A 21,095-nucleotide genomic window follows, 5' to 3' on the forward strand; every position below is an offset into this window, starting at 1 on the left:
AGACAGGCTAGTTTAGTTAGAACATGAGGACTATTTATGGGATGTAGTCATAGGTTTAAACATCTGGTGTGTATAATATTTACTATCAAGTATGTTTTCCCATAATGCCACTACACATGCATATCATTCAAGACAGTTTCTCACAGCACAGTATTAAGCTTCATTTTTGCATCATAATAAAACTTTATACAATGGAAGTTTAAACATTTGAGTTCCCTGTCAGTCCAAATCCACCTGATCCACAGCTCAGCTGGTTGCATCTCTTCAGTGAACTGGGATCAGAGTAGCCGCTTTGCCCCTTTGACTCTCACGTCACACTGATCAGGCTGCGGTGTTTGATCAGGACACTCAAAGCACCCCAGTGTTCAGTCACCTTAAAACCTTACTCTATGTACTCGGAGTTGTGAAGCGGTCTCTGCTTCGTAAGGATAATTGACTTATGATTTATGAAGCAAGCATTGATGAAAGACAGTTACTGTGCTTATGTGGTCAGCAGTTGATCTGACTATAGATGCACCGTGTAACTGCCAAACCCTCATGTGCTTAGAAGCTCAGAACATAAAGGAAGGCACTCTATGTTAGAACACTCAGCTGCACTCAGCTGCTGGGAGTCTGGTTCATATTTGAGTAAAGAGTCCCAACACCAGGGGAAGATCCTCTGTTTGTATTTCTAAACCCACACCCTCCTGCTTTAGACATTAACTCCATGAAAAGGAGAACCCCACAGAAAAGAAAAGACCCTGACAATGTAAATCACTCACTCTTTCTGTTGGCAACTAGAGAGTTGATTATTTTCTATGATGACAAAAGTAATGAAACGTTCAGCCTGTCCATCACTACAGTGGACAGAAGCCATCTACAGCACAGAAGCTGTAGAGAGCGCACAGGGATTCCAGAGGAGACTCAGAGAGTCGCCTCCAGCCCCACAAACAGAGAGCAGGAGAGAGGGGAGGAGGGAGGAGATGAGGAGGAGATGTGACTGGTGAGGCAGGCAAGAGGAGCGATGAGGAGCATGATGTCTGGAAAGACAGAGGAGCAGGAGAAAGAATAGGAGGCGTGCAGCTCTGCTTCCAGCTCCCAGGCTCCCCTGGACGCTCCTATGGGTCTCGGCGGGCTGCGGTCCGCTCCGGGTGGACTGGCAGCGGGGCGGAGGAACAGCTCCGGTCTCTAGCGCAAGTTTCGCGGCTGGACGCGGCCACAGCGCAGAGACGACCCGCCGGACACCGGAGGACACATCTGACGCTTTTCTTTTTTTTTTTTTCTTTTTTGGCTGGCACAGTGAACAGGCATGCCAGCGATCAGTCACACCGACCGGGGTCTGTGAAGGAGGGGACACAGATGGACATGCCGGAGGATGAGTCGCTGCTGAAGAACCGGACGGAACCCGGGCCAGAACCGAACCAGGGAGCAGCGCGTCCTGCATGGGTGATCACGGCGCTGGCCAGCGTGCTGATCTTCACCACTGTGGTGGACGTCCTGGGAAACCTGCTGGTCATCGTGGCCGTGCTTAGGAACCGTAAACTCCGAAATGCGGGTAAGAAGCTGAAGCTATTGCCATTCCAGTGTGTGTGTGTGTGTGTGTGTGTGTGTATATAAACAACAGAGACACAGGGAGCACAGAGCTCCGGTTATTATACATCCAGAGGTGCGAGCTGAGCTTTATTGTTATCGTGAGAATGAAGTAGAGCGAAGATGTGTGCACACTGAAGGCATGTCCTGAATGAAGAGACAGGAAATAAGGAAATAACCTGATGCCACATGGTGTTGGACTGAAATCAAATAGTCTCCATCAGCAGTGAATCAATGAATGAATGAATGCTGCAGAAATGAATGAGTTTGAATTCATTCCAGCTCTGGCGCTGTTTTACTGAATGAGTGGTTTTCCACACTCTGCCTCCATCCATCCATCCATCCAGCCATCCAGCCATCAGCGTCCCACCAAAGTTGTCTGTCAAATGGTCTCATTTTCATTCCATTCAGTGTGCGTTCAGTGGAGCAAAGCCTTGAGCAGGTTGGAGGTTTCACCTAAACCTTCAAATGCTACAGTTGTGGGCATTGAAACAAGATGTAAAGCAGCTTTAGATCCAACGTTGTGTTTGACCTTTGAATTCAAGTTGATTTTATTTAAATGTGCAAAAAAAAAAAAAAAAACAAAAAAACAAAAAAAAAATGTGTGTAAATACTGTTTTATTCATCAGTAAGGTTGAATGATTTTACTGTGCTGTTTACAGCACATTACAACATGAACAAGACATTTAAACGCTCATTTGAATGATGTGAAAATACATGTGTTGCAACATTAGGCTGACTTATGTTGGGTGGACTGGACTGTACTGTACTGTCCATTCAGAGTGTGTTTTAAAGTTCATTCATGACAATAGATAATTACATGCATGATCTGGAAAATCCATTTGATAACATTTGTCCTTATGGCTGAGTGGTAAGACGCACACCCACTGAGGCTGGGGACCTTTGTCACATGCTCCCTCCCTCCCTCTCTCTCTCTCTCTCTCTCTTTCTCTCTCTCTCTCTCTCTCTCTCTCTCTCTCTCTCACATATGTCCCCTGCCCTTGACTGCCCAATTCAAACTCAAAACACATGCAAGACTAGAAATAAAAAACTATACACTATACTAAAATAAAAAGACTGTTGTAGAATGTGAACATGCGTAGAAGAGGTCTTTGACTGCTCTGTTGCAGCCTGTCCCTGACACTTTCTCTGGACCCTCTCAAAAACACTACTGGACCAGTGACTTGTGTGTCCAACTGGTGAATATTGTAGATGGCTGTTTCTGTGTCAGCCCTATGTTCAGTCTCACCCTAATGCACATCTGTGAGCCTGAAGGATAAAGGGGCTATAATGAATGAGGAAATGAATTACACAGTTAAAGCAATGGCTGACAGTTACACAAATTTCCGGTAACTGGTCAAATTGTTGTGGTGGAATGATGATGGAGATAATTAAATTTGTGACTGCAGTATTTTGTGCCCTCTGACTATGATAAAGAATTCAGAACTAGCAACATGTTGGCGCTGCAGATGGCAGCCTCGGCTCTCCGCTAGGACCCTCTCCTTTTTTTATTCTGATGAGTGTTACTGTGCTTCTACAGCTTTACCATAATCCAGTGATGATTCTTTGGGTGGTGCTGGAGGGCAAATTACACATATTCTTTGAATATTACATAATATTTACTATGGAATCTTGAAAGTTCCTTGTACACGGGGCAGTTTGCTACAGGTTAGGAACAGTGACCCTGAATGTTCATGTCTGATGTCTAGCTGAATAGCCTAACTGTTTGAGGCTATAGACTGAGAGGCACTCTGTGAGCCACATGGGGAGAACACTGACGGCCTACATCAACTTCTGTGTGGACATGCATGTACCCCTAAAATCTATTCACTGTTTCCCTAACGATGAACCCTGTGTCATCAGGTAAGTCAAGGCCACTCGGAATTTAAAAAAAGGAGAGAGACGGGGAGGAAGGGCCCTGACAGGATCAATTTAGGAGAGGAAGCTTACAGGAGGTTTCAGCAAAATTACACCAGGGAGGTGTTATTATGTGGAGGAGCATGAGGACCATCACTGGCCATAAGACCAGCAGCCAGGTGACTAAAGGGAGTGTAGACTGGGCCAACAAATTGAATACTTCGCTAATAGATTCATTATTGAGCTTCAAATCCAACCTCCAACAGTTCCACTACAAACACCCCAATCCCTTTCCTGCCAATGTAAATGCCATCTCAGCAGATCAGAAGAGAGAGCTGAACAGATTTCACACCACGGCTCTGCAGGGTCAGGATAGAGTCAGTCTGAGGGCGCTCAAACCTGTGCCCCTCAGCTGTGTGGTGTATTCCAACACATCTTCAACCTCAATCTGAGCCCTGTGGGGTGGAGGAAGTCCAGACCAGACAGTGGTGGACAGCTTTGTGGACTTAACAATCTGCAGTTTAACATCAGTAAAACACCGGAGCTGGTGATGATCTTCAGAACATATGATAGATCTCTGTCATTTCTCTCTCTAATTAGGGCCAGGGAGAAAAGGTTGTACCTGACGACAAATACGTGGGAGTCTACTTGGACAATAAAATGGAACAGATAACAAACTCAACTGTGTCAGTCACTGCCACCCACTACACAGTGTGCTCAATCAATGTCATATGCTCCACAGAAGACCACAGGAGATCTATTCTCCCAGTGGCCATTAAACTGTACAGCCACTCCCCCCCTCTATAGGTAAGGGGGCTGTAACTAAAGTTGGATCAGGACTGTTATTAGATCATCTCATCCTCACATCCAACTTTTCATTTTTCGTGATCACAATCCTTATTTATGTCTTAACTGTTCTCTGCACTGCATTCCACCCCGAACATTATTGAACTAATTGATTCATCTTTAGAAGCATAAGAACTGTAATGCTTTGGGATTGATAAAGTTTTTTGAGTCTTGAACCTTGAAATCCATAGTGGACAGACAGACATAATAATCATCACCATCACACTTGCTATGGTCCAATATAGGAATTGTCACTCTAGTACTTTCTGTGTCCTAATTGGAACCGCCAGATTAGATATGCTTCATGAAGAGTCACCTCCCTGTGTCATGTTCAAATCACCTGCTTGTGACACCTTTGTGGCAGGTTGACAGAAATACTAGCCGACCCTCTATGGTTGCCTCTCCCTCCAAGTCTAAAAGCAGCAGTTCACTTGTCTGATATATCTGCTGCATCACCTGCTCTGACACTCTCTGTGTGGAAGCTTCCTCCACGCAGATGCAGCGAGCATTCAGAACGTAAGACATATCATTCTGCATATTTCTTCTTGCTGTCATACTAGATTATATTATAGATATCTAGCCCATCTGCTGGCTGACATTCTTTGTCATTAGAATTCTGGACTCTCTCTTCCACAGTGCCGTTTGATTTATTACTGTACAGTTAATGCCCACACTCACCACTGTGATTTATATGAAAAGGCCAGAGGTCATCTCTGGCATCTAAAAGACATGAGCATACCTGTGTCTTCGTCTGTAAGATTTTACTATCTTAGCTGCTGAGATATATAACATCCTTAGTTGAGTTCAGAACCATAACCATGAGACCAGATCATGGGGAGAGACTGGCTTTAAAAGTTCCTAACAGCGACTCTAGGGAATCTGAAACTCAGGAAGACTGGTTTCAAGTAACACCTCACTACTGGAATGAACCAAAACACAGCTGTAAGTTAGAGATACACCTTCCTCAGAGAGACTTTAAAGCTTTCTTAAAACTAACCAATGTTACCAGTAATAATAATACCAGTAATTATTGTGATTGTTTTAATTAGCATTGCAGTGTACCAATCACTGCGACGCGTGACGGCGACATCACATCTGCATGCGTGTCCGTTAAGGCTGCAGCAGGGTTCATGAGTAGCCCTAGTCTTATTAGCTTCAGTTTAATTTATTAATTATTTGTGTTAGGTGGACTTAGGAAACCCAAAGCATTAATTACGAGACCTACTATATTTTTTATACTTCTGGAACACTGCCATCGTTTATTTAGTTTTTCATAATGACTACCTCTGGGTCTCCTCAACAAGCAATACATTTTCGTTATGCAAAATAAACTTTACTTTCTTGACATCAAGCCAATCGTTGTGCCTCTTGAGATGTTGTCCAAGGAGTCTATTAGGTATTTGCCATATACTGCACATTTTTCCAGGTGCACACAAATTGAAACAACCTCTTCCTTGCCCATGAAATCATTTTATAGAGTAGATCATGTGCTGGTATTCATTAAGATGCACAAGCACATTCTGTTCTGGCAGATAATTAGATGCTACATGATAATCTCAAATGCATTGAAACATCCAGGCTTTCAGGCGCTCCACTCATAGTCTGTATAGTTCTAAGAATAATCAAACTATTGAAAATGATACCTTAGCCATTTCTGAATTGGATTGGTTTTACAGTTGGAACTGGGGAATTTGAATTGTTAGTGGGGCATGTCTGTAATTTCAGTTGTTGTAAGTAATTATTAATGAAAACCCAACCTTTTCAACTAGCTGCAAAATGGCCAGGAAAAACAACATCAGGTAGAATTGATTACATCTGAATTGGCGTGCTTCAGTTTTGCCCTCAGTATTCAGCAGAGGCCTCTACAGCTTCACAAACCATGCCACTGTGGGTCTTCTGCTTAAATTGCACTTGAAAGAGGGCGAACTGAGTCAGCCACAAACTCTCAAGTGTGACCCAGTTGAGAGTTTGCTCCTGCGGCCATGCTGTATTGTTATTATTCAGCATCAGCTGCGGGAGCAACGTAGGACCATTCTTCATGCGATGACAACACATAAATGGAGTAGATATTCTCATCTTAATACTTTACTACAAAGACATAGTACATTAGCATTGTTCCAACAGCCCAGCCCAAAGAAGGATTTAAACTCCTCCTTCCATCCACCACACCACACACTGCAGTAAAGCCCAGTTAACGATGGTGATGTCATTGGGGTTATCTCATTTTGGGCTTCAAGAATAAAGATAAGTGCCTGCTTTAAAAACGCACAGTAAAATGTTGTCAGGCAGTCAAGGCCAAATGAAGAGATGCCATCAAATAGTATTATTGTTTATGGAGCTTTTCTCATACTACATACTAAAATGTGCACTGTCTCAGCCTGCTGCTTTGATTTGAACCATTCTTTCTTTAAAACACTGTCTCCCGGCTCCACAGGGAGTGAGTAATTTGAGTCCTTTTTACTTTTAGACTCTGAAGAGGGTTTTTAAGAGCAACGTTACCCAAAAACCTGCCATTACCTAGATGATCAAATATAACCCCAAAGACATATGTTGTACTCCTCCTCCTTCTGAATACACAGCCTCCAAATGGCCCAATACACTATGGTGTCCTGTTTTTGTATGTTTGTTTTTTTCCAGTAGCTTTAACCCTGTCTCTATTTTGTCATATATTACTATTCTTGGAACTATAAACACACACTCTCATACAATAAAAAATACTCGCATTCAATGCCTCTATTTATATTTTTCCACTATCCTACATACATCATGTTCTTTACCTACAGTTTCACACTACACATATAGGTTAAGTGTGTGGCAGCAGGTTCAATCAAGTGCTTTCCAAAGCATTTGTCTGTTACTCAGTACTAAGCACATTTACCAAGTGCACTGCAGCTCCAGCACACTGTCAGGTTCAGGAGAAGGGCGGTGACATCCCCCGATGCCTTTAAATCAGGACCCATTTCTACTAGTCCTAGATCTGTGTCCTCGTCCAAAATTGGCCTACAATGACTCCATGCATCCTCTCTTTACAGCCAGGTCTTTTATAGACTGCGTCATTTAACAGTACATTTCAGCAAACAAAATCAGTGTACATGATGTGGTGGAGCAGAATCACCTGTAATTGTAAAATCCAATACCACCAAACATGGATGCACCACAGAGATCATGTGCTTGGTCACCAAGGGTCCCACCATCCTGTACAGAACTTAATCTGACTGATATTTCACCTGTAATCTGTATGGACCAGATGTCGTGAAGTATGTCTACAACTACTGAATGGCTTTCCATATATTTGATAGTGATATTCATGGTCTCCTGACAATGAATGTTTTTGCTATTGACATAGTGTAAATATTATCTGCTCAACATTAGCATGTAAGCGAGTGTAGTATCATGTAGATGTTGGTTATTTAGTTCAATGTGCCGAACATACTTTAGCCTCACAGCACTGTTGTGTTTTGACAGTAGAAAACCAGACAAGGCACTAAAAGATTTTAGTCATTTGCTGAATGGCTAAAGAAGAAAGGCAGTACAGTTCTGGAAACAACATGCTGCTTCCCCAAAGAATGATGTGGGTCATTCCTGTAGTTGGTAGAACAACAGACTATATCTGTAGGGGACAAACAAAGGCCAGAGGAGAACAGAGACGACCAGGTACAAATAAATCCCATCTCAGCTTTTGTTACATTAATTTTGATGACTTTATTTTTTCACATTCATTTTTTTTTTTTTTATCATAACACAGACATTCTGATGTGTGAAGGGGATAATGAATAAAAAGCCACATAATCTGTATAAATAGAATGCATCAGCTGCAAGAGGTAACCCCTGGTTCATTGTAATGAAATGCAGTAAAATGGCCAACTTTACATGTAGTCTGTTGGCAGATACTTGGCAGATCAAATTATATGGAAGTTTAGCGTCTTATCCATGAATACTAGGGATTGGACTACATATTCCGTGCTAGGTGGACAACCCATTCTACCTCCAGAGCCACAGCTACCAGCTAGCTCTAATAAGTAATAAATCATGGAGCCTGTGGCAGCTCATGCAGGCGCAGTCATTTTACAGTCACATGTTCTATATAGCCATGTCCACAGCCTCTCTCCTACTGCAGTCAGCCCCTGTAAACATGTAATATTCATTCGGTCGGCATTCATAACACTGAACTCTGCATTCTGTTTCCCTCAATCCTCACTGTTACATTGCTGCCTGCTTTCAGAAATATCAAACTCTTCCTTCCATCCCTGGGTACTGAATGTTTCAATATGTGCACAGATTAGTTCCACAGCATCACATGAGCATAGTCACACCAAAAATAAAATGCTTACAAAAGGGTGCAATGACTTTTATTGTTATTTTATCACGGCTACAGTTATGCACCTTGCAATATATATGATGACATGAAAATAGGTTTACAATTAAATTTAGAAAGAAAATTAATAGTTAATGGAATGAATGGTAAGGCAAAGGTGAGTACCTCTGAATATGGAGTCTGACTTATGGTCTGGGTGGTGAGGATGATGAGAGAAAGATAACTGATGAGCAGAAATATGTGGAGATTCACCTTTAAGCTTTGGGCCTCTGACTATGTGTAACACAGGCCGTCAACTTCACAAATGTATATATGTAGCATTAGACCTCTGGTTTTCCTTCTCTCTATCTATTATACAGGTGTTTTCATCACCAGGGAAAGAATTCCACATCAGCAACTGGGGTCTGTGGTCGGCTGGGCCTTTTTATGTTCCTGGGCTCACCAACATGTGCTTTCTCTCTTTGTGTGTACTAAATAGCTGATTTGGCAACAGCTAATTCAGGTAATTTCAGTTTTTCAGTCTAATGATAGCTTGCTGGCAGTGACAGCTCTTGGACTTGATATTGACAGTTAACAGCAACTAATTCGAAATGCAAATGGCACACTTAAAATCACCTCTAAGGTTTTTATCTGTTTACTTGTCAATGACCTAAAGAGGAGATGACACACACCTGGCTGTGGAAAAAGCTGAGCAGCCAAATGTCCAAATATTTGTCATTTGTCATCACAACTGGTGATCTATGATCAGATTAAAGCTGACACACTATACATTATGCACAACTTAATTGTTTTACATCAGCTTCAACAAAAGCACAAGCTCGAAGGGACATTTTGAAGTTGCTTCTAAGCTCAAGAATCTCTCTCAAAATCTGATTCAGTTTTTTATTCCCTTTTTTTGAATAAGGTAGGTTGAATAGGGTGTGTGGAGAAACCGTAAATATCTGGATTGTATTATATATAATATATCTATATATCTATATGAAGATTATTACCAGAAACGTTTTTAAGTCTACAGTCAGTGTGTACTGAGATTCACTTAATATGTTACATAAGTCTCTCCTTTTAACACCTTTAACACATCTTTTGCATTAAGTATATAAATGAATAATAATGGCCATGGCGTACCGTAAAGCATGCAATGTCCATCACAGCCCCATGTGGTTCAAGTGGCCAATCAGCAGTGAGGGGAGTGCTCATTTATATGCCAGTAGAGTTCCAAAGAGTCTCAGAAATCCCACAGCTAAAGAAAAGGAGCCAATTAGAGAACAGTATAGAGGGAGAGAGGGGACTCCTGGGGCACACCGGGTGAGAGACCTTTGATATAAATCATCTATGGAGAAGAGAGAGTGAGATAATGCCTTCAGCATCGTTCAGTCTATCTCCCTCTGTCAGCTTCATCCTCTCTCCTCTCTTTCTGTCTAAATCTATGTCACTGTCTCCATCATCTTCTTTCCCTTTTTGTGTGTGGAGGGATAAATTGAAAAACCATCATACACTACAAGTACAGTGGCAAGAAAAAGTATGTGCCTTTTGCAATTTAGTGGTTTTCTGCATTCTGTAATAAAACATGTTCTGATGTTCATATAAGTCAAAAGTATTTACAAATATGATGTGCCTAAAATAATGACACTGATTCTGCAGCTCATGCAGGCACAGTCATTTTAGAGTCACTTGGGAATTAATCTTTCCCCCAATCACTGCAAGCTGGCCAGGTCCAGATGCAGCAAAGCAGGCCCAAGTCATGATGTTTCCTCCACCATACTTTATTATTGGAATAATGCTTTCATGCTGATATGCTCTAACCTTTACATGCCAGATTTAGTGCTGTGTGTTCTTTCCAAATAGTTTAATCTTAGATCCAAACTTTAATCAATCTGCAAAACATTTTGCCAATACTGCTGTAGAGTGTCGATGTGCTCTTTGCACATCGACACTCATGTAGGAATGCTTTTTTAGTAAGCAGCAGCTTCCTTTGTGGGGTCCTGTAATAGACACCCTCTTGTTCAATGTTTTACCTACTGTAGACTCGTGAACACAGATGTTAACCAGTTCCAATGATGCCTGTAAATATCTAAAGTCTTTGAAATCACTTTGTAACCCTTTCCAGCTTTATGTAAATCGACAATTCTTAATCATAGATCCTCTGAAAGCTCCTTTTGACAGGGCATGACTCCCATAATCACATTCTTCTTGTGCAGAACAGACTCAAAAAGTTTGAGTGTTTTTTGTCAGTGAAAGTAGCTCAAGTCCACATCTCCAAACTAATTTTCTTAACAAGACTCCAGGTATGCCAGCACGTGACTACAGTTATTCTTCCAAGGGTTCACATACTTTTTCCCCTAGCACTATGAGGTTTTTACATACATCAGCACAAATACCAAATGCCATATACATGAGTGTTGTCTCTTCATTGTGAATGAATCCTGCTGCACTTGCTAATCCTTAACACAATGGTGGATCTAGCAGCCCCGACCATAGGCATGTCATATATACAAAACTGGAATATGATATTTTAACCACCATCAGTTTGCTAATACAGCGAACCATTCCCAATGGACACCATCGCCATACCACTTCATAGAGTGCTGAGTCATTTGGACAACTGGAGGAGTTATGTGAGGATGCTCTTTGTGGACTATAGCTGATGGTTCAATACCATCATCCTCCACATATTAATTATCAAACTATCCATACCACAGATTTCTGGGCACAAACATCTCTGCCAACCTCTCCTGGACCTCCATTTCTGTGCTTTTTCAGCCTAACGATGGACTTCGTCACTAGTATAGACATTACTTTGGACCTCATGTTGAGATTACAGCAAATGTTAACCCACAGAACCACCTCCAGGCATTTAGTCATTGACTAATGAGGTAACAATCTACACTTGCCACGCAACTGCTTGTCAGCCATTTGTACCATTATTTAAAAATGTAAGTCCTGATGGGTTGATGGCACACTGACGCCAAAACCAGCAAATTAAAGCTGGAAGTCTTGACTTCACTCACATCTTGAGAGTTTCATTTCAAATGCAATGTGGTGGTGACAGCATTAATGTCGAAACACTTATCATTCCATTGTATATGGATCTTGCCGTACATGAACTTACAATCACTTTGACCTTTGATGACTAAAATCTCATCAGTTCATCATTAAGTTTATATACACAGTCCAGGTGAACATTTGTGCTAAATTTAAAGACGTTCCCTCAAGTTGTGTTTCTGATACATCACTTTCACAAGAATTCGTATACTTGAATTCCCCCACAAAAAAATATCCTTTTAGCAGTGGTAAAAGACTCATATGTCCTGTGATCTGTCAGTGAATTGCATTATAAACATTACATCCAGTTTCATCTGCACAGAGGAGAAAAGACAATTTAACCTGTGTATCAGTTTTATTCAAAGAAAATCCATCCTGTAGGTTTTTGCAGAGATGTCGCCATGTTTATTTGAGCTTTAGATCAAAACACACTGTGAAACAACCAGTAAACAATTTATTTCTTATTTTTATTTATTCCTCTGTTCTCGCTCACGTTGCTCCCTCTCTTTGTTCACTGTTTAACTTACACAACCACCGCAAACTTGTTGAGCCAGGGAGAAGGGGTCAATAGTGCATTCACTGGCAGATATGAAACGATAATCAGCAAATTCTACCTCTCATGACAGGCTAATTCCAACTTTAAAGGAAAAGAAGAGACAAGTGAATTTGTGGCAGGTGCGAGTAAAATTGGGGCACAGCGTCAAAAGGAACGGCTTTTAACTAAGACTCAAATCCCTTCCTTCCAGGAGCTGTTCAAATTAACCGTATCATTTGTGAACATGCCATCACTACACCAAAATCTAATCAGTTCATCCTCCACTCCAGGTGGACATTACTGTCAAATTTGAAGAAATTCCCTCCAGGTATTCCTGTGATACCACGTTCACAAAAAAAGGACAGACATCAAACGTAATGCCTCCAGCCCCACTTATCATCAGTGACATGAAGGCATACTGTTGTAAGATATTGAGCCAGTTGCTGGAATTTGTTCCATTTCAGACACAAGCATGAGTGCAATACAACCCTTAGTAGTCTAAACAGAACCATAACACAGTTTAATAACGCTGTGGACACTAAAAAGGATATTGTTCTGCAAGACTGAATATAAAAGTAAAAGGCAGTGCCAAATATGTAAATTACCTACATGTACTCATTATAGGGACAGAAAACTGGTTGCAATCCAGTTGCAATTATGTTTCCTACAAAACATATTTGCTGTTGCAAATTGATTTTATAGAATTTAAATTTCTAGGAGATTGGGTTGTTGGCAAAGAGGCATTCAGCCAAGCGAAGGAGATGGAGCATCATCGTGGTCAGAAACAGCTTTGACTGAAAATTCTTTGCTTACTTGGCTAAGTATATATTTCCCTTTCTATAACTATCAGTCATATAATGCCCAGAAATCAGGGACTATGTTGCTCTAGTTACCCTCTTAAACACGGTAAAGGTGGCTTTACTCACCTCAGGACTGCTGTGGTGTTGCTTTTCTCCTCTTTGACTACACACTTTTACTGATTTTGTGTCTTAGTCAGAGGTCTGAGCAGGTGGTTATGTTTGATTGCAGCTTCCGTTCCCTCCAGCTGTTTGATAACAAAGCTTTTGACTATTGTTGGGAGCTAAAATTTTACTTTTGACACCTTCAGATGTTCTCCTTTTCCTTTTCTGTTTTTATTGGATTTGTTTCCTCTTCCCATTGTTGTTTAATTTCCCTCATTTAATTTCTGTCAAGTTTTGATTTATTGCTCTGCCAATTTAGTGTTGTTTGTAATTTCTGTAATACCTTCCTCTGTCTCTGCTTCATTCTTCTTTAATGGATTTCCTCTCTGCCTGGGTCTGTCTCATAGTCTCTCTCCTCATCCTCCTTGTGGACTATCTCTCTGTCTGTCTCCGTGTCTGTCCCTGCTTCTTTTCCTCTCTTACAGCTGTACTGGCAAGGTCATTCTCCACTTTAGTCCTTTAAGAATTAGACTCTTGGGGAAACAAGGTTCCCTCCTAAAGCCCAAAATCTGGAGGTGTGGTAAAAGATAGTAGTGGGCTACTAAGACCTTTAGCCTACTCCTAATCCTCAGGGTAGACGCTCAAGGCTATATTAGCCAGTATTAGTTTAACACTCACAGGTTTTTGGCAGAACTGTCTACCATTAAGCTGCACTGTGTGGACAGTAGGTTTTGACAAAGAAGAAGGGATGTAAGGAAAAGAAAATATTTTTTAATTGTGTGATCTGGTTTAGTCTGACATTATTATAGTGCTAAACGGACTGCTTTTGAGATAAATCATGTATTCAGATTTTTATTGGGGAACTTTATAGATTATACAGGAGAGAGAAAACAAAGATGGGAAACAAAACAAAGATCCTCACTTTGTCTCCACATTCAAACAGGGGACATTGAGGATACGTGCGTCTTAGCACACAGGGCACATCTCTGAGCTATGAATAATGAATTTTGGTCTCCTAGCTGTTTTATCACTCTGTCCTTGTCCTTCCTCTATAACATTTGTAAATTGCACTTCATATTTTATTCACTTGATATTCCTTCCATCCTGAAACACAAAGCACACAGACGTTACCCATCCTCACTGACGTGTCTGTAGGTGCTGTCACCTGATGCCATGACAACGATATCTCACTCACTGACACACACACACACACACACACACACACACACACACACACACACACACACACACACACACACACAGCTTCTTTATTTAAACAATTGCCTAATCTGCGAATGGGGACTGTTGAGGTGTGACTAGGGGCACTGCTATAACTCTGTGCTTTGCACTGTTGCTATGAAATCAGACGCTTGTGGTTGTTTGACCACACTGTCTCATTATCATGCATAATGGGACAGGTGTTGTGCCCTGTTTTTAACCAATCAACAAATTTGCCCCAACCCCGACTCCTCAAATCTTCTTCCCTCTCACTCCTGTCACACTACATTAACTACAGCCTTCTAATGACTGCCCAAATCCTGCTCCTAGCACCCAACTCCCCCTAAAGAACAGCCCCTACCCCCCACTCCAGCACTCTCAAATCCCAACTTCTCTCAGATTCTGTATCTAAAACATTTTTGCCCAACTCCTCCATCAGTCCAGCTCTTAATTACATACTTCCTCACGAAACCACTCCTGAGGGATCATTCAACCCTGACCTTCCTTTCTCCAGGGCCAGCCTCCATCAGCAGCTTTCCTCCATGACGCATTAGGTCAGCTGGATATGAGTTGCTAATTTGCATAAATGACAAATTCCAAATATGTTGATGCTGAACATACTGTTACAAGATATTTTTTTTTGCTGCAAAAATATCTGACCTTGCAGTAAAACAGAATGATTCTATATTGGCCCCTGTTTGGTGGCAGCCAGCTACAGGAGCTCCTCTCTTTGTCTCTTTGCTTCTTGTGTGAGGACTTTTTGTTTTGGAAGATACAAGTTACCATAGAAACACCATTGTTTACACACAGCAACAGCTAGCATGCTATTAGATGTTAGCCCTGCAAATTGCATGCCTGCTCCCAGGAGACACACCTGAAATACGCCAGGACGCCCATCTGGAGGTGCAGAACTGGAGAGAAGTACAAAAAAAAAAAATACAAAACACCAAAAAAAGCACATGATCTCATGAGCCAGCCAGTTATCAGAGCAATCAGAGCCTAAATCACCTGTCAACGTGAAGTTGTTGCCTTTCATGAAGTAACTAGTAACTGTATTTCACATCTAATTATTTATAGTATTATTATTCTGCATGTTTACATTATACTCTAGGTTTATTGTGGTCTGATGTTTTCTGATCCTGTAGCTTCTGAATTTCCCTCGTAGGCGATCACAAAGTGTTACCTTACCTTATTACATGATTTCATGGTTAGGTTAACTCACAGCACTTTGTTAAGATTAAAAAAAAGATTGTGGAATGGCTTAAAGGAAGAAACTTTGTGAAAGTGCTTTTCTAGCCTACTTCTAACCACACACGGGATTCTGTGTGCACTTTGTTTGCCCAACCAACTCCTTGCTACTGTATATTTCCTTGTTAATGACTAAATTAATGTAATAGAAGCACTGTGATATAGACAACAATTATTTTGCCTTAACAGTAAAAATAGGCTCATGGGAAATGAGAAAAAGAACTGTCTTGCATTTGCGTAACATTCCAATCAAATAGCATCCTGATTCTCATCTCATGCGACCCCCTTGTTTTTCTACATTGCTACATTGAAAAAGGAGGCTTTAACTGAGTTTTGCAGGGTTTACCCTCCTTGACATTCCAAGACTTGCAACTTAAAGGCCTTAATGAGGATTCTACACCTGCAGCAAAGTACCCCTAAGCCCCGTCAGTCCTGCTCTCCTTCCCTCTGCCCTCTCTATGAGAGAACCAGCACAGTCTATATTAAGCATCAGAAGGAATTGACAGAGTATCTTTCTATTAATACCTGAGAGGCTGTAGGCAAGCATCTATAATTGATACAACTGCTGCTTGTGTTACTTTTGAGAGTCTGCTGCACTCAGATCAGTGTTTTCTTCAGGTCACACACTGTAGCTCTAAAACAACAAGGAAACATGTTGTACTGGGAGCATTCAGTCTACTCTCCCTCAGATTATGTAACCTTAATCTGCCTTCACATTGGCCTGTGTGGATGTGTGTCTGTGAGGAAGAAAGAGCTTCCATTCAGTCCCCCAGAGAAAGATGCGCCTTACATGACCTATGAATCTATCTCTCACATTCTCCCTCATGCCATGTATGCCCTCCTCTTGGATGTTCCCCTTTCTCTCCTCTCCTCCTTCTTGTGAATATTCTCTCTACCTACCTCCTTAAACATCATCTTCTACACAGATCCATTCATGCATTGCATTTGATTTTCTTGGTTTGTGTTTGTCTTTCCCTTTCTATATGTCAACATCATCAGGTCGGGTACATGAGATATGAAATACAACATCTGAGCCACATAACCTTAGACTTAGACAACAAATACCAATTATTTTGCCTCTGATGTGCCACCATAATGTCAATTTGAAATTAAACAATGAATATGTGGTTAAAGTGCAGACTCAATCTTAATTTAAATGTTTAGTCAAAAATATTGGTTCAACTCTTTCATAGACCCCCATTTTAGCTGGCTCATGGGTATCTGGACAGTTCTATACAGATGCTCCATGGCCGTTTATGTTCTGTAGCAAGAAAAAGTATGTGAACAAATTAATTAATTATGACAAATGAACGCAGAAAACCATGAACTTCCAAAAGGTTCACATACTTTTTCTTGCCACTGTATGTATTAAATGTGAAAGAAGCTAACCTTAACAGGCAAAAGTATCCCTCTGACTTAAAACTTGAAACTCAAAATCCAATAAGCCAAGTGAATGGGAAGACTTGGGAAACCATCACTAATGCTTAGATAATGGACTTTGTTCATTTAATTTGTTTCAGTTGCAGAACACCAGAAATATTTTTTTATGGGTTTCTGGATGAGTTGAAGCTGTGTGTCAGAAGATGAAGCTAATTGATTCTAGAAATCTTCATAATGATGATCATTTGCTTTCCAATCTTCCAACTTCCAATCTATAAGATTGTGTTGAGTAACATAAGTGAAATGAAATGCTCATATGCTATTTATATGCCATCAGCACATTATAGGCTGTTCATTTCAGTGAATATGCAGTATAATGCCAGGCCAAGATCAATATGTTTTACAGTGTGTCTCTGTTTCCTGATGCCATAATAAAGCACTAATCTCGTAATAAAATCCAGACTGCATGCACTTATCCCAATCCACTGTGCCATGACAGCATGGTAGATTACACACAGTCCTAACACACATACATACACACACAGTTCTTACAATGACAGTATTCTTGTGGTGTGAAATGGCAGCTGGTCATATGTAGAGGTCAGTGTGGTGAGTTCAAATGGACTGTCCCAGTTTTTCTAGCACTGTAATTAAATACCAGGAGGTAAAGGAGGAGGCTGTTTTGAACTATTTTGTTCCTTGTTATTCACTTTCTTCTGAGACAGAGTAGAGGTGAGGTGCATTTTGCAGAAAGCAGAGCATCTTGTGAGTGACAACGTGCAGCAGGTCCCGGGGGGATTCCAATTAAATTATTAAAAAATAATATACTCACTTATAATCTCAGTGCCTTTTTCAAATTCAAATAATAAAAACCATGATTAGTCAGACTATTAAGTTACAATCAGATGTTTTTGAATAACCTTCCAGGCTTCATTTTATCTTCTGTTGCCAGCAGCAACAAATAGCTGCATTTAATAAATTATTTTAACAAACAATAGGATTCCAGCATTTCATCACCCATTAAAGAAACCAGAGTGTGCTAAATAATGAATGAAAGTTGAATGTTTTATTTAACATGGTTGAGTGTTAATTTATTGACTCCTTTCTCCAACACACATTCCTTCACTGCTGCGGCTGCTGTGTTTTTTTTAAATATAAATGTGCAGAAATGTCACACATTAATATTTCTAGTTCCAGAGGATTAAAAAGGATGCTCTGGTTTTCATTGACACATAGCCGTAGTGAATCATCACACTGGAGCTCCAGTAAGGATACCTTTTAACAGTCATCACGCACATATTCTAAGTCCATTGAATCAGCTTTTTTGAAATCTCAGTTTCTTATTCGACTTTTAGGTTCAGGGTTAAGTTCAGCGCTTGATTCTGAAGTAAGCACCAGATTTATAAGGTGAACCAACTCTGTTGTGCCAGGAATTCAAAGGCCTGCGCATGGACTCTGCTTCCTATTATCTCCTAACTTGAAATATGGATATCTTCAACACTAGATATGAACATTGTTGTGCATGTGACTGTGACAGACAACATCCATGTCCATTCTGCTTAGTGCAATTTTAAAAACCTTGCTTGTAGATTAAATAAGAAAATACCACTACCCTTCACTATGACTCCACATTGTGGTCAGGTGCATTCTATTTGTATTTTATAGTTTCCTTTTGATTCTAGAGCCTTACTGGAGTCCACCTTTGGCAAATAAAATTAATTGGACATCGTTTAGAACACTACCTGTCAGGATAAAACCCAGCAATTTCTAGAATTTGCCTTTAAGTGAGGCAAAAATGACCTTGGACAGGGGGTTGACCAGAGACACAACTGTCACTCTAGCATAGGTTTTCTGCATAGATGGGAGAACCTGTCAGATAAATTGACATCTCAGAATCAATTATGTCTTTCTGAGGGGTTAGATGAAAGCCACAATCATGTGGCAACTTGTATGAGTCTGAAATGCACTTTTGAGTCAGTAGATTTGTGTAGATATATGAAGTAACTGTGAATCAACATTACTTAAAGGGCAAGGGCAGGGAACACATATATGACTCTCTGGTGCATGTACTGTAGGAAGACACCAAGTATGTTAGAAATGCAATTCCTCCTTTTTAAAATGTTCTGCTTTGTAGAATCCAGAATTCATCACCTTGTATGGGTTAGGGCTGACGTCACATGCAGTCTTGGTACAAACACTGCCCAAGGTAGCCTAGGCCGAAAACTTGCAGTCTGCCATTGTTTTTCATCACTACAGTAGACTCATTCCGCAAACAGGGTTTTGGTTTCCTCTTCAAGGACACCTCAACCAGTTACCAGGAAGAACTGTGAATCAAACCACTAATGCTGGCGTTTGTAGACAACTGCTCTACCAACAGAGTTACTGCCACACCAAGATGAACACAGACGTCTCTCTTCTTTCTACCATCTTCTTAGGATCTAAGCAAACTGTGGATCTAAGCAAACAAAGTGTGAAGTCTGTGACCTAAACCTGGGTCTTATTGAAAGTTTGTAGCTGTGTTACAAACTTTAATCACTGTTTACAATCCGGTATCTGCTAATGCCACTGCTGCGTGTGACGTCACCTCCAGTCTGCAGACTGGCTGATACCCTGACACTTTCTTTATGACTTTGATCACGCTAAATACACTACGACACTTTGTACATTACACAGTTTGTGAGCTGCCCCACCAGGCAGAAAGGACACTGGACCTCATGTATGATATGTATGATTCACCCCTCTGGGCGAGTCACATCACAACCTGGTACATCTCATCCCATAATACACACCTTTGGTTTAGAGGCAGCCTGCCACTGTTAAAACTGTAAAAAGGTGGATAGGAGGGGCCCACATTGCCCTTCAGGAATGCTTTGAAAATACAGACAGACTCTGTTTGAACCTCACGGTGAGGACATTGATGGACTGATAGACTGCATCATTGATTACATAAATTTCTGTGTGGACACCCACGTACCCACAAAAACTATTTGCTACTTTCCCAAAAACAAGCCCTGGATTACTCGGGGCAGCGAGGAGAGTCCAGAGACTGCTGTCTGTCAGGATGAGAGAGGGGAAGGAGGCTTACAGGAGGAAACTGAAACAAAGCCTTCAACATAACAACACCAGGGAGGTTTGGAGGGGCATGAGGACCATCACTGGCTACAAGTAGCCAGGTGACTGAAAGGGATGTGGACCGGGCCAACGAATGTAATATTTTTTTCAATATATTCCAGGCTGAGCCCCAGAACCCCCTGCACTACAGGCTCCTCAGTACCTCCTCCCTCCTCCACATGACTTAGCTACCACCCACATGATGTCCATCTCAGGAGATGGGATGAGGAGAGAGCTGAACACCCTACAAAGGTTGCAGGACCAGATGGAATCAGCCCAATGCTGAAAGCCTGTGCTCTCCAGCTTTGTGGTGTTCTCCAACACCTCTTCAATCTTCAGTCTGCATCTGGAGAGAGTTCCTCTTGGGTGGAAAAGGTTGTGTTTAGTACTCGTGAATAAGATGCCACATCCATGCCACTCGTTAAGGCTTTTGAGAGGCTGATCCTGGAGTCCCTCGGATCTCTGGTCAAACCCTTACTTGCCTATTAACCCTTATCTTGGAGTGGATGATGCCATCAGACATCTGCTCCATTGCACCTATACCCACCCTGAGGATCATGTTTTTTGGTTTCTCTAGTGCATTCAACATCATCCAGCCTGCACTGCGGGGGAGAAAAATTAAAAAACATGCAGGTTGTGCTGATTTTGTGGATCGTGGACTACCTCACCAACTGCCCCCAGTACATCCGTTTGCAGTACTGTGTGTCTGACACTGTGGTCTGTAGCACAGGTGCTCCACAGGGGACAGTTCCCCTCTGGGATTAACAAAGTTTTTTGAATCTTAAATCTTGAAATACTGTGTGTTTAGGCCTGTTTACTGGGTTAGCTTGGTGAATGTAGTCACATTAGCTGCACTGTAATGCTACACAGTTAACGTGGCTCATGTTATCTTCTTCTCTGGAGCAAGAGACATTTTAAGGCTATTTACTCAACAGGACAGTCAGGATGTCCTAGAGACATTGTGTAAAACAATTTTTATGGCAGTAATAGATTGAATGGTGGTAAAGTTGCATGTTTATCTGTCGTCATTATAACGTAGTGCAGCTACCACAGATCCTGCTCCAGTGTCTTT

General features: G+C 41.3%; 1 protein-coding gene across 2 annotated transcripts in view; it reads left to right on the forward strand.

The window, feature by feature from the left end:
- The first annotated feature begins 575 nt into the window (after positions 1-575).
- The window catches only part of mtnr1ba (melatonin receptor type 1Ba), a 57,506-nt gene continuing 36,986 nt past the window's right edge, over positions 576-21,095 (forward strand). The window contains exons 1-3 of one of the 2 annotated variants that reach the window (XM_026375352.1): positions 576-622; positions 1,116-1,168; positions 1,412-1,534. In XM_026375352.1, coding sequence (XP_026231137.1) covers positions 576-622; positions 1,116-1,168; positions 1,412-1,534 — 223 coding nt within the window. Of the gene's footprint in view, positions 623-1,115; positions 1,169-1,344; positions 1,535-21,095 lie in introns of those variants that run through there. The other variant, XM_026375344.1, reaches the window with a different exon arrangement.

This window comes from Anabas testudineus, chromosome 13, assembly GCF_900324465.2.
Source record: "Anabas testudineus chromosome 13, fAnaTes1.2, whole genome shotgun sequence".
NCBI lineage: Eukaryota > Metazoa > Chordata > Actinopteri > Anabantiformes > Anabantidae > Anabas > Anabas testudineus.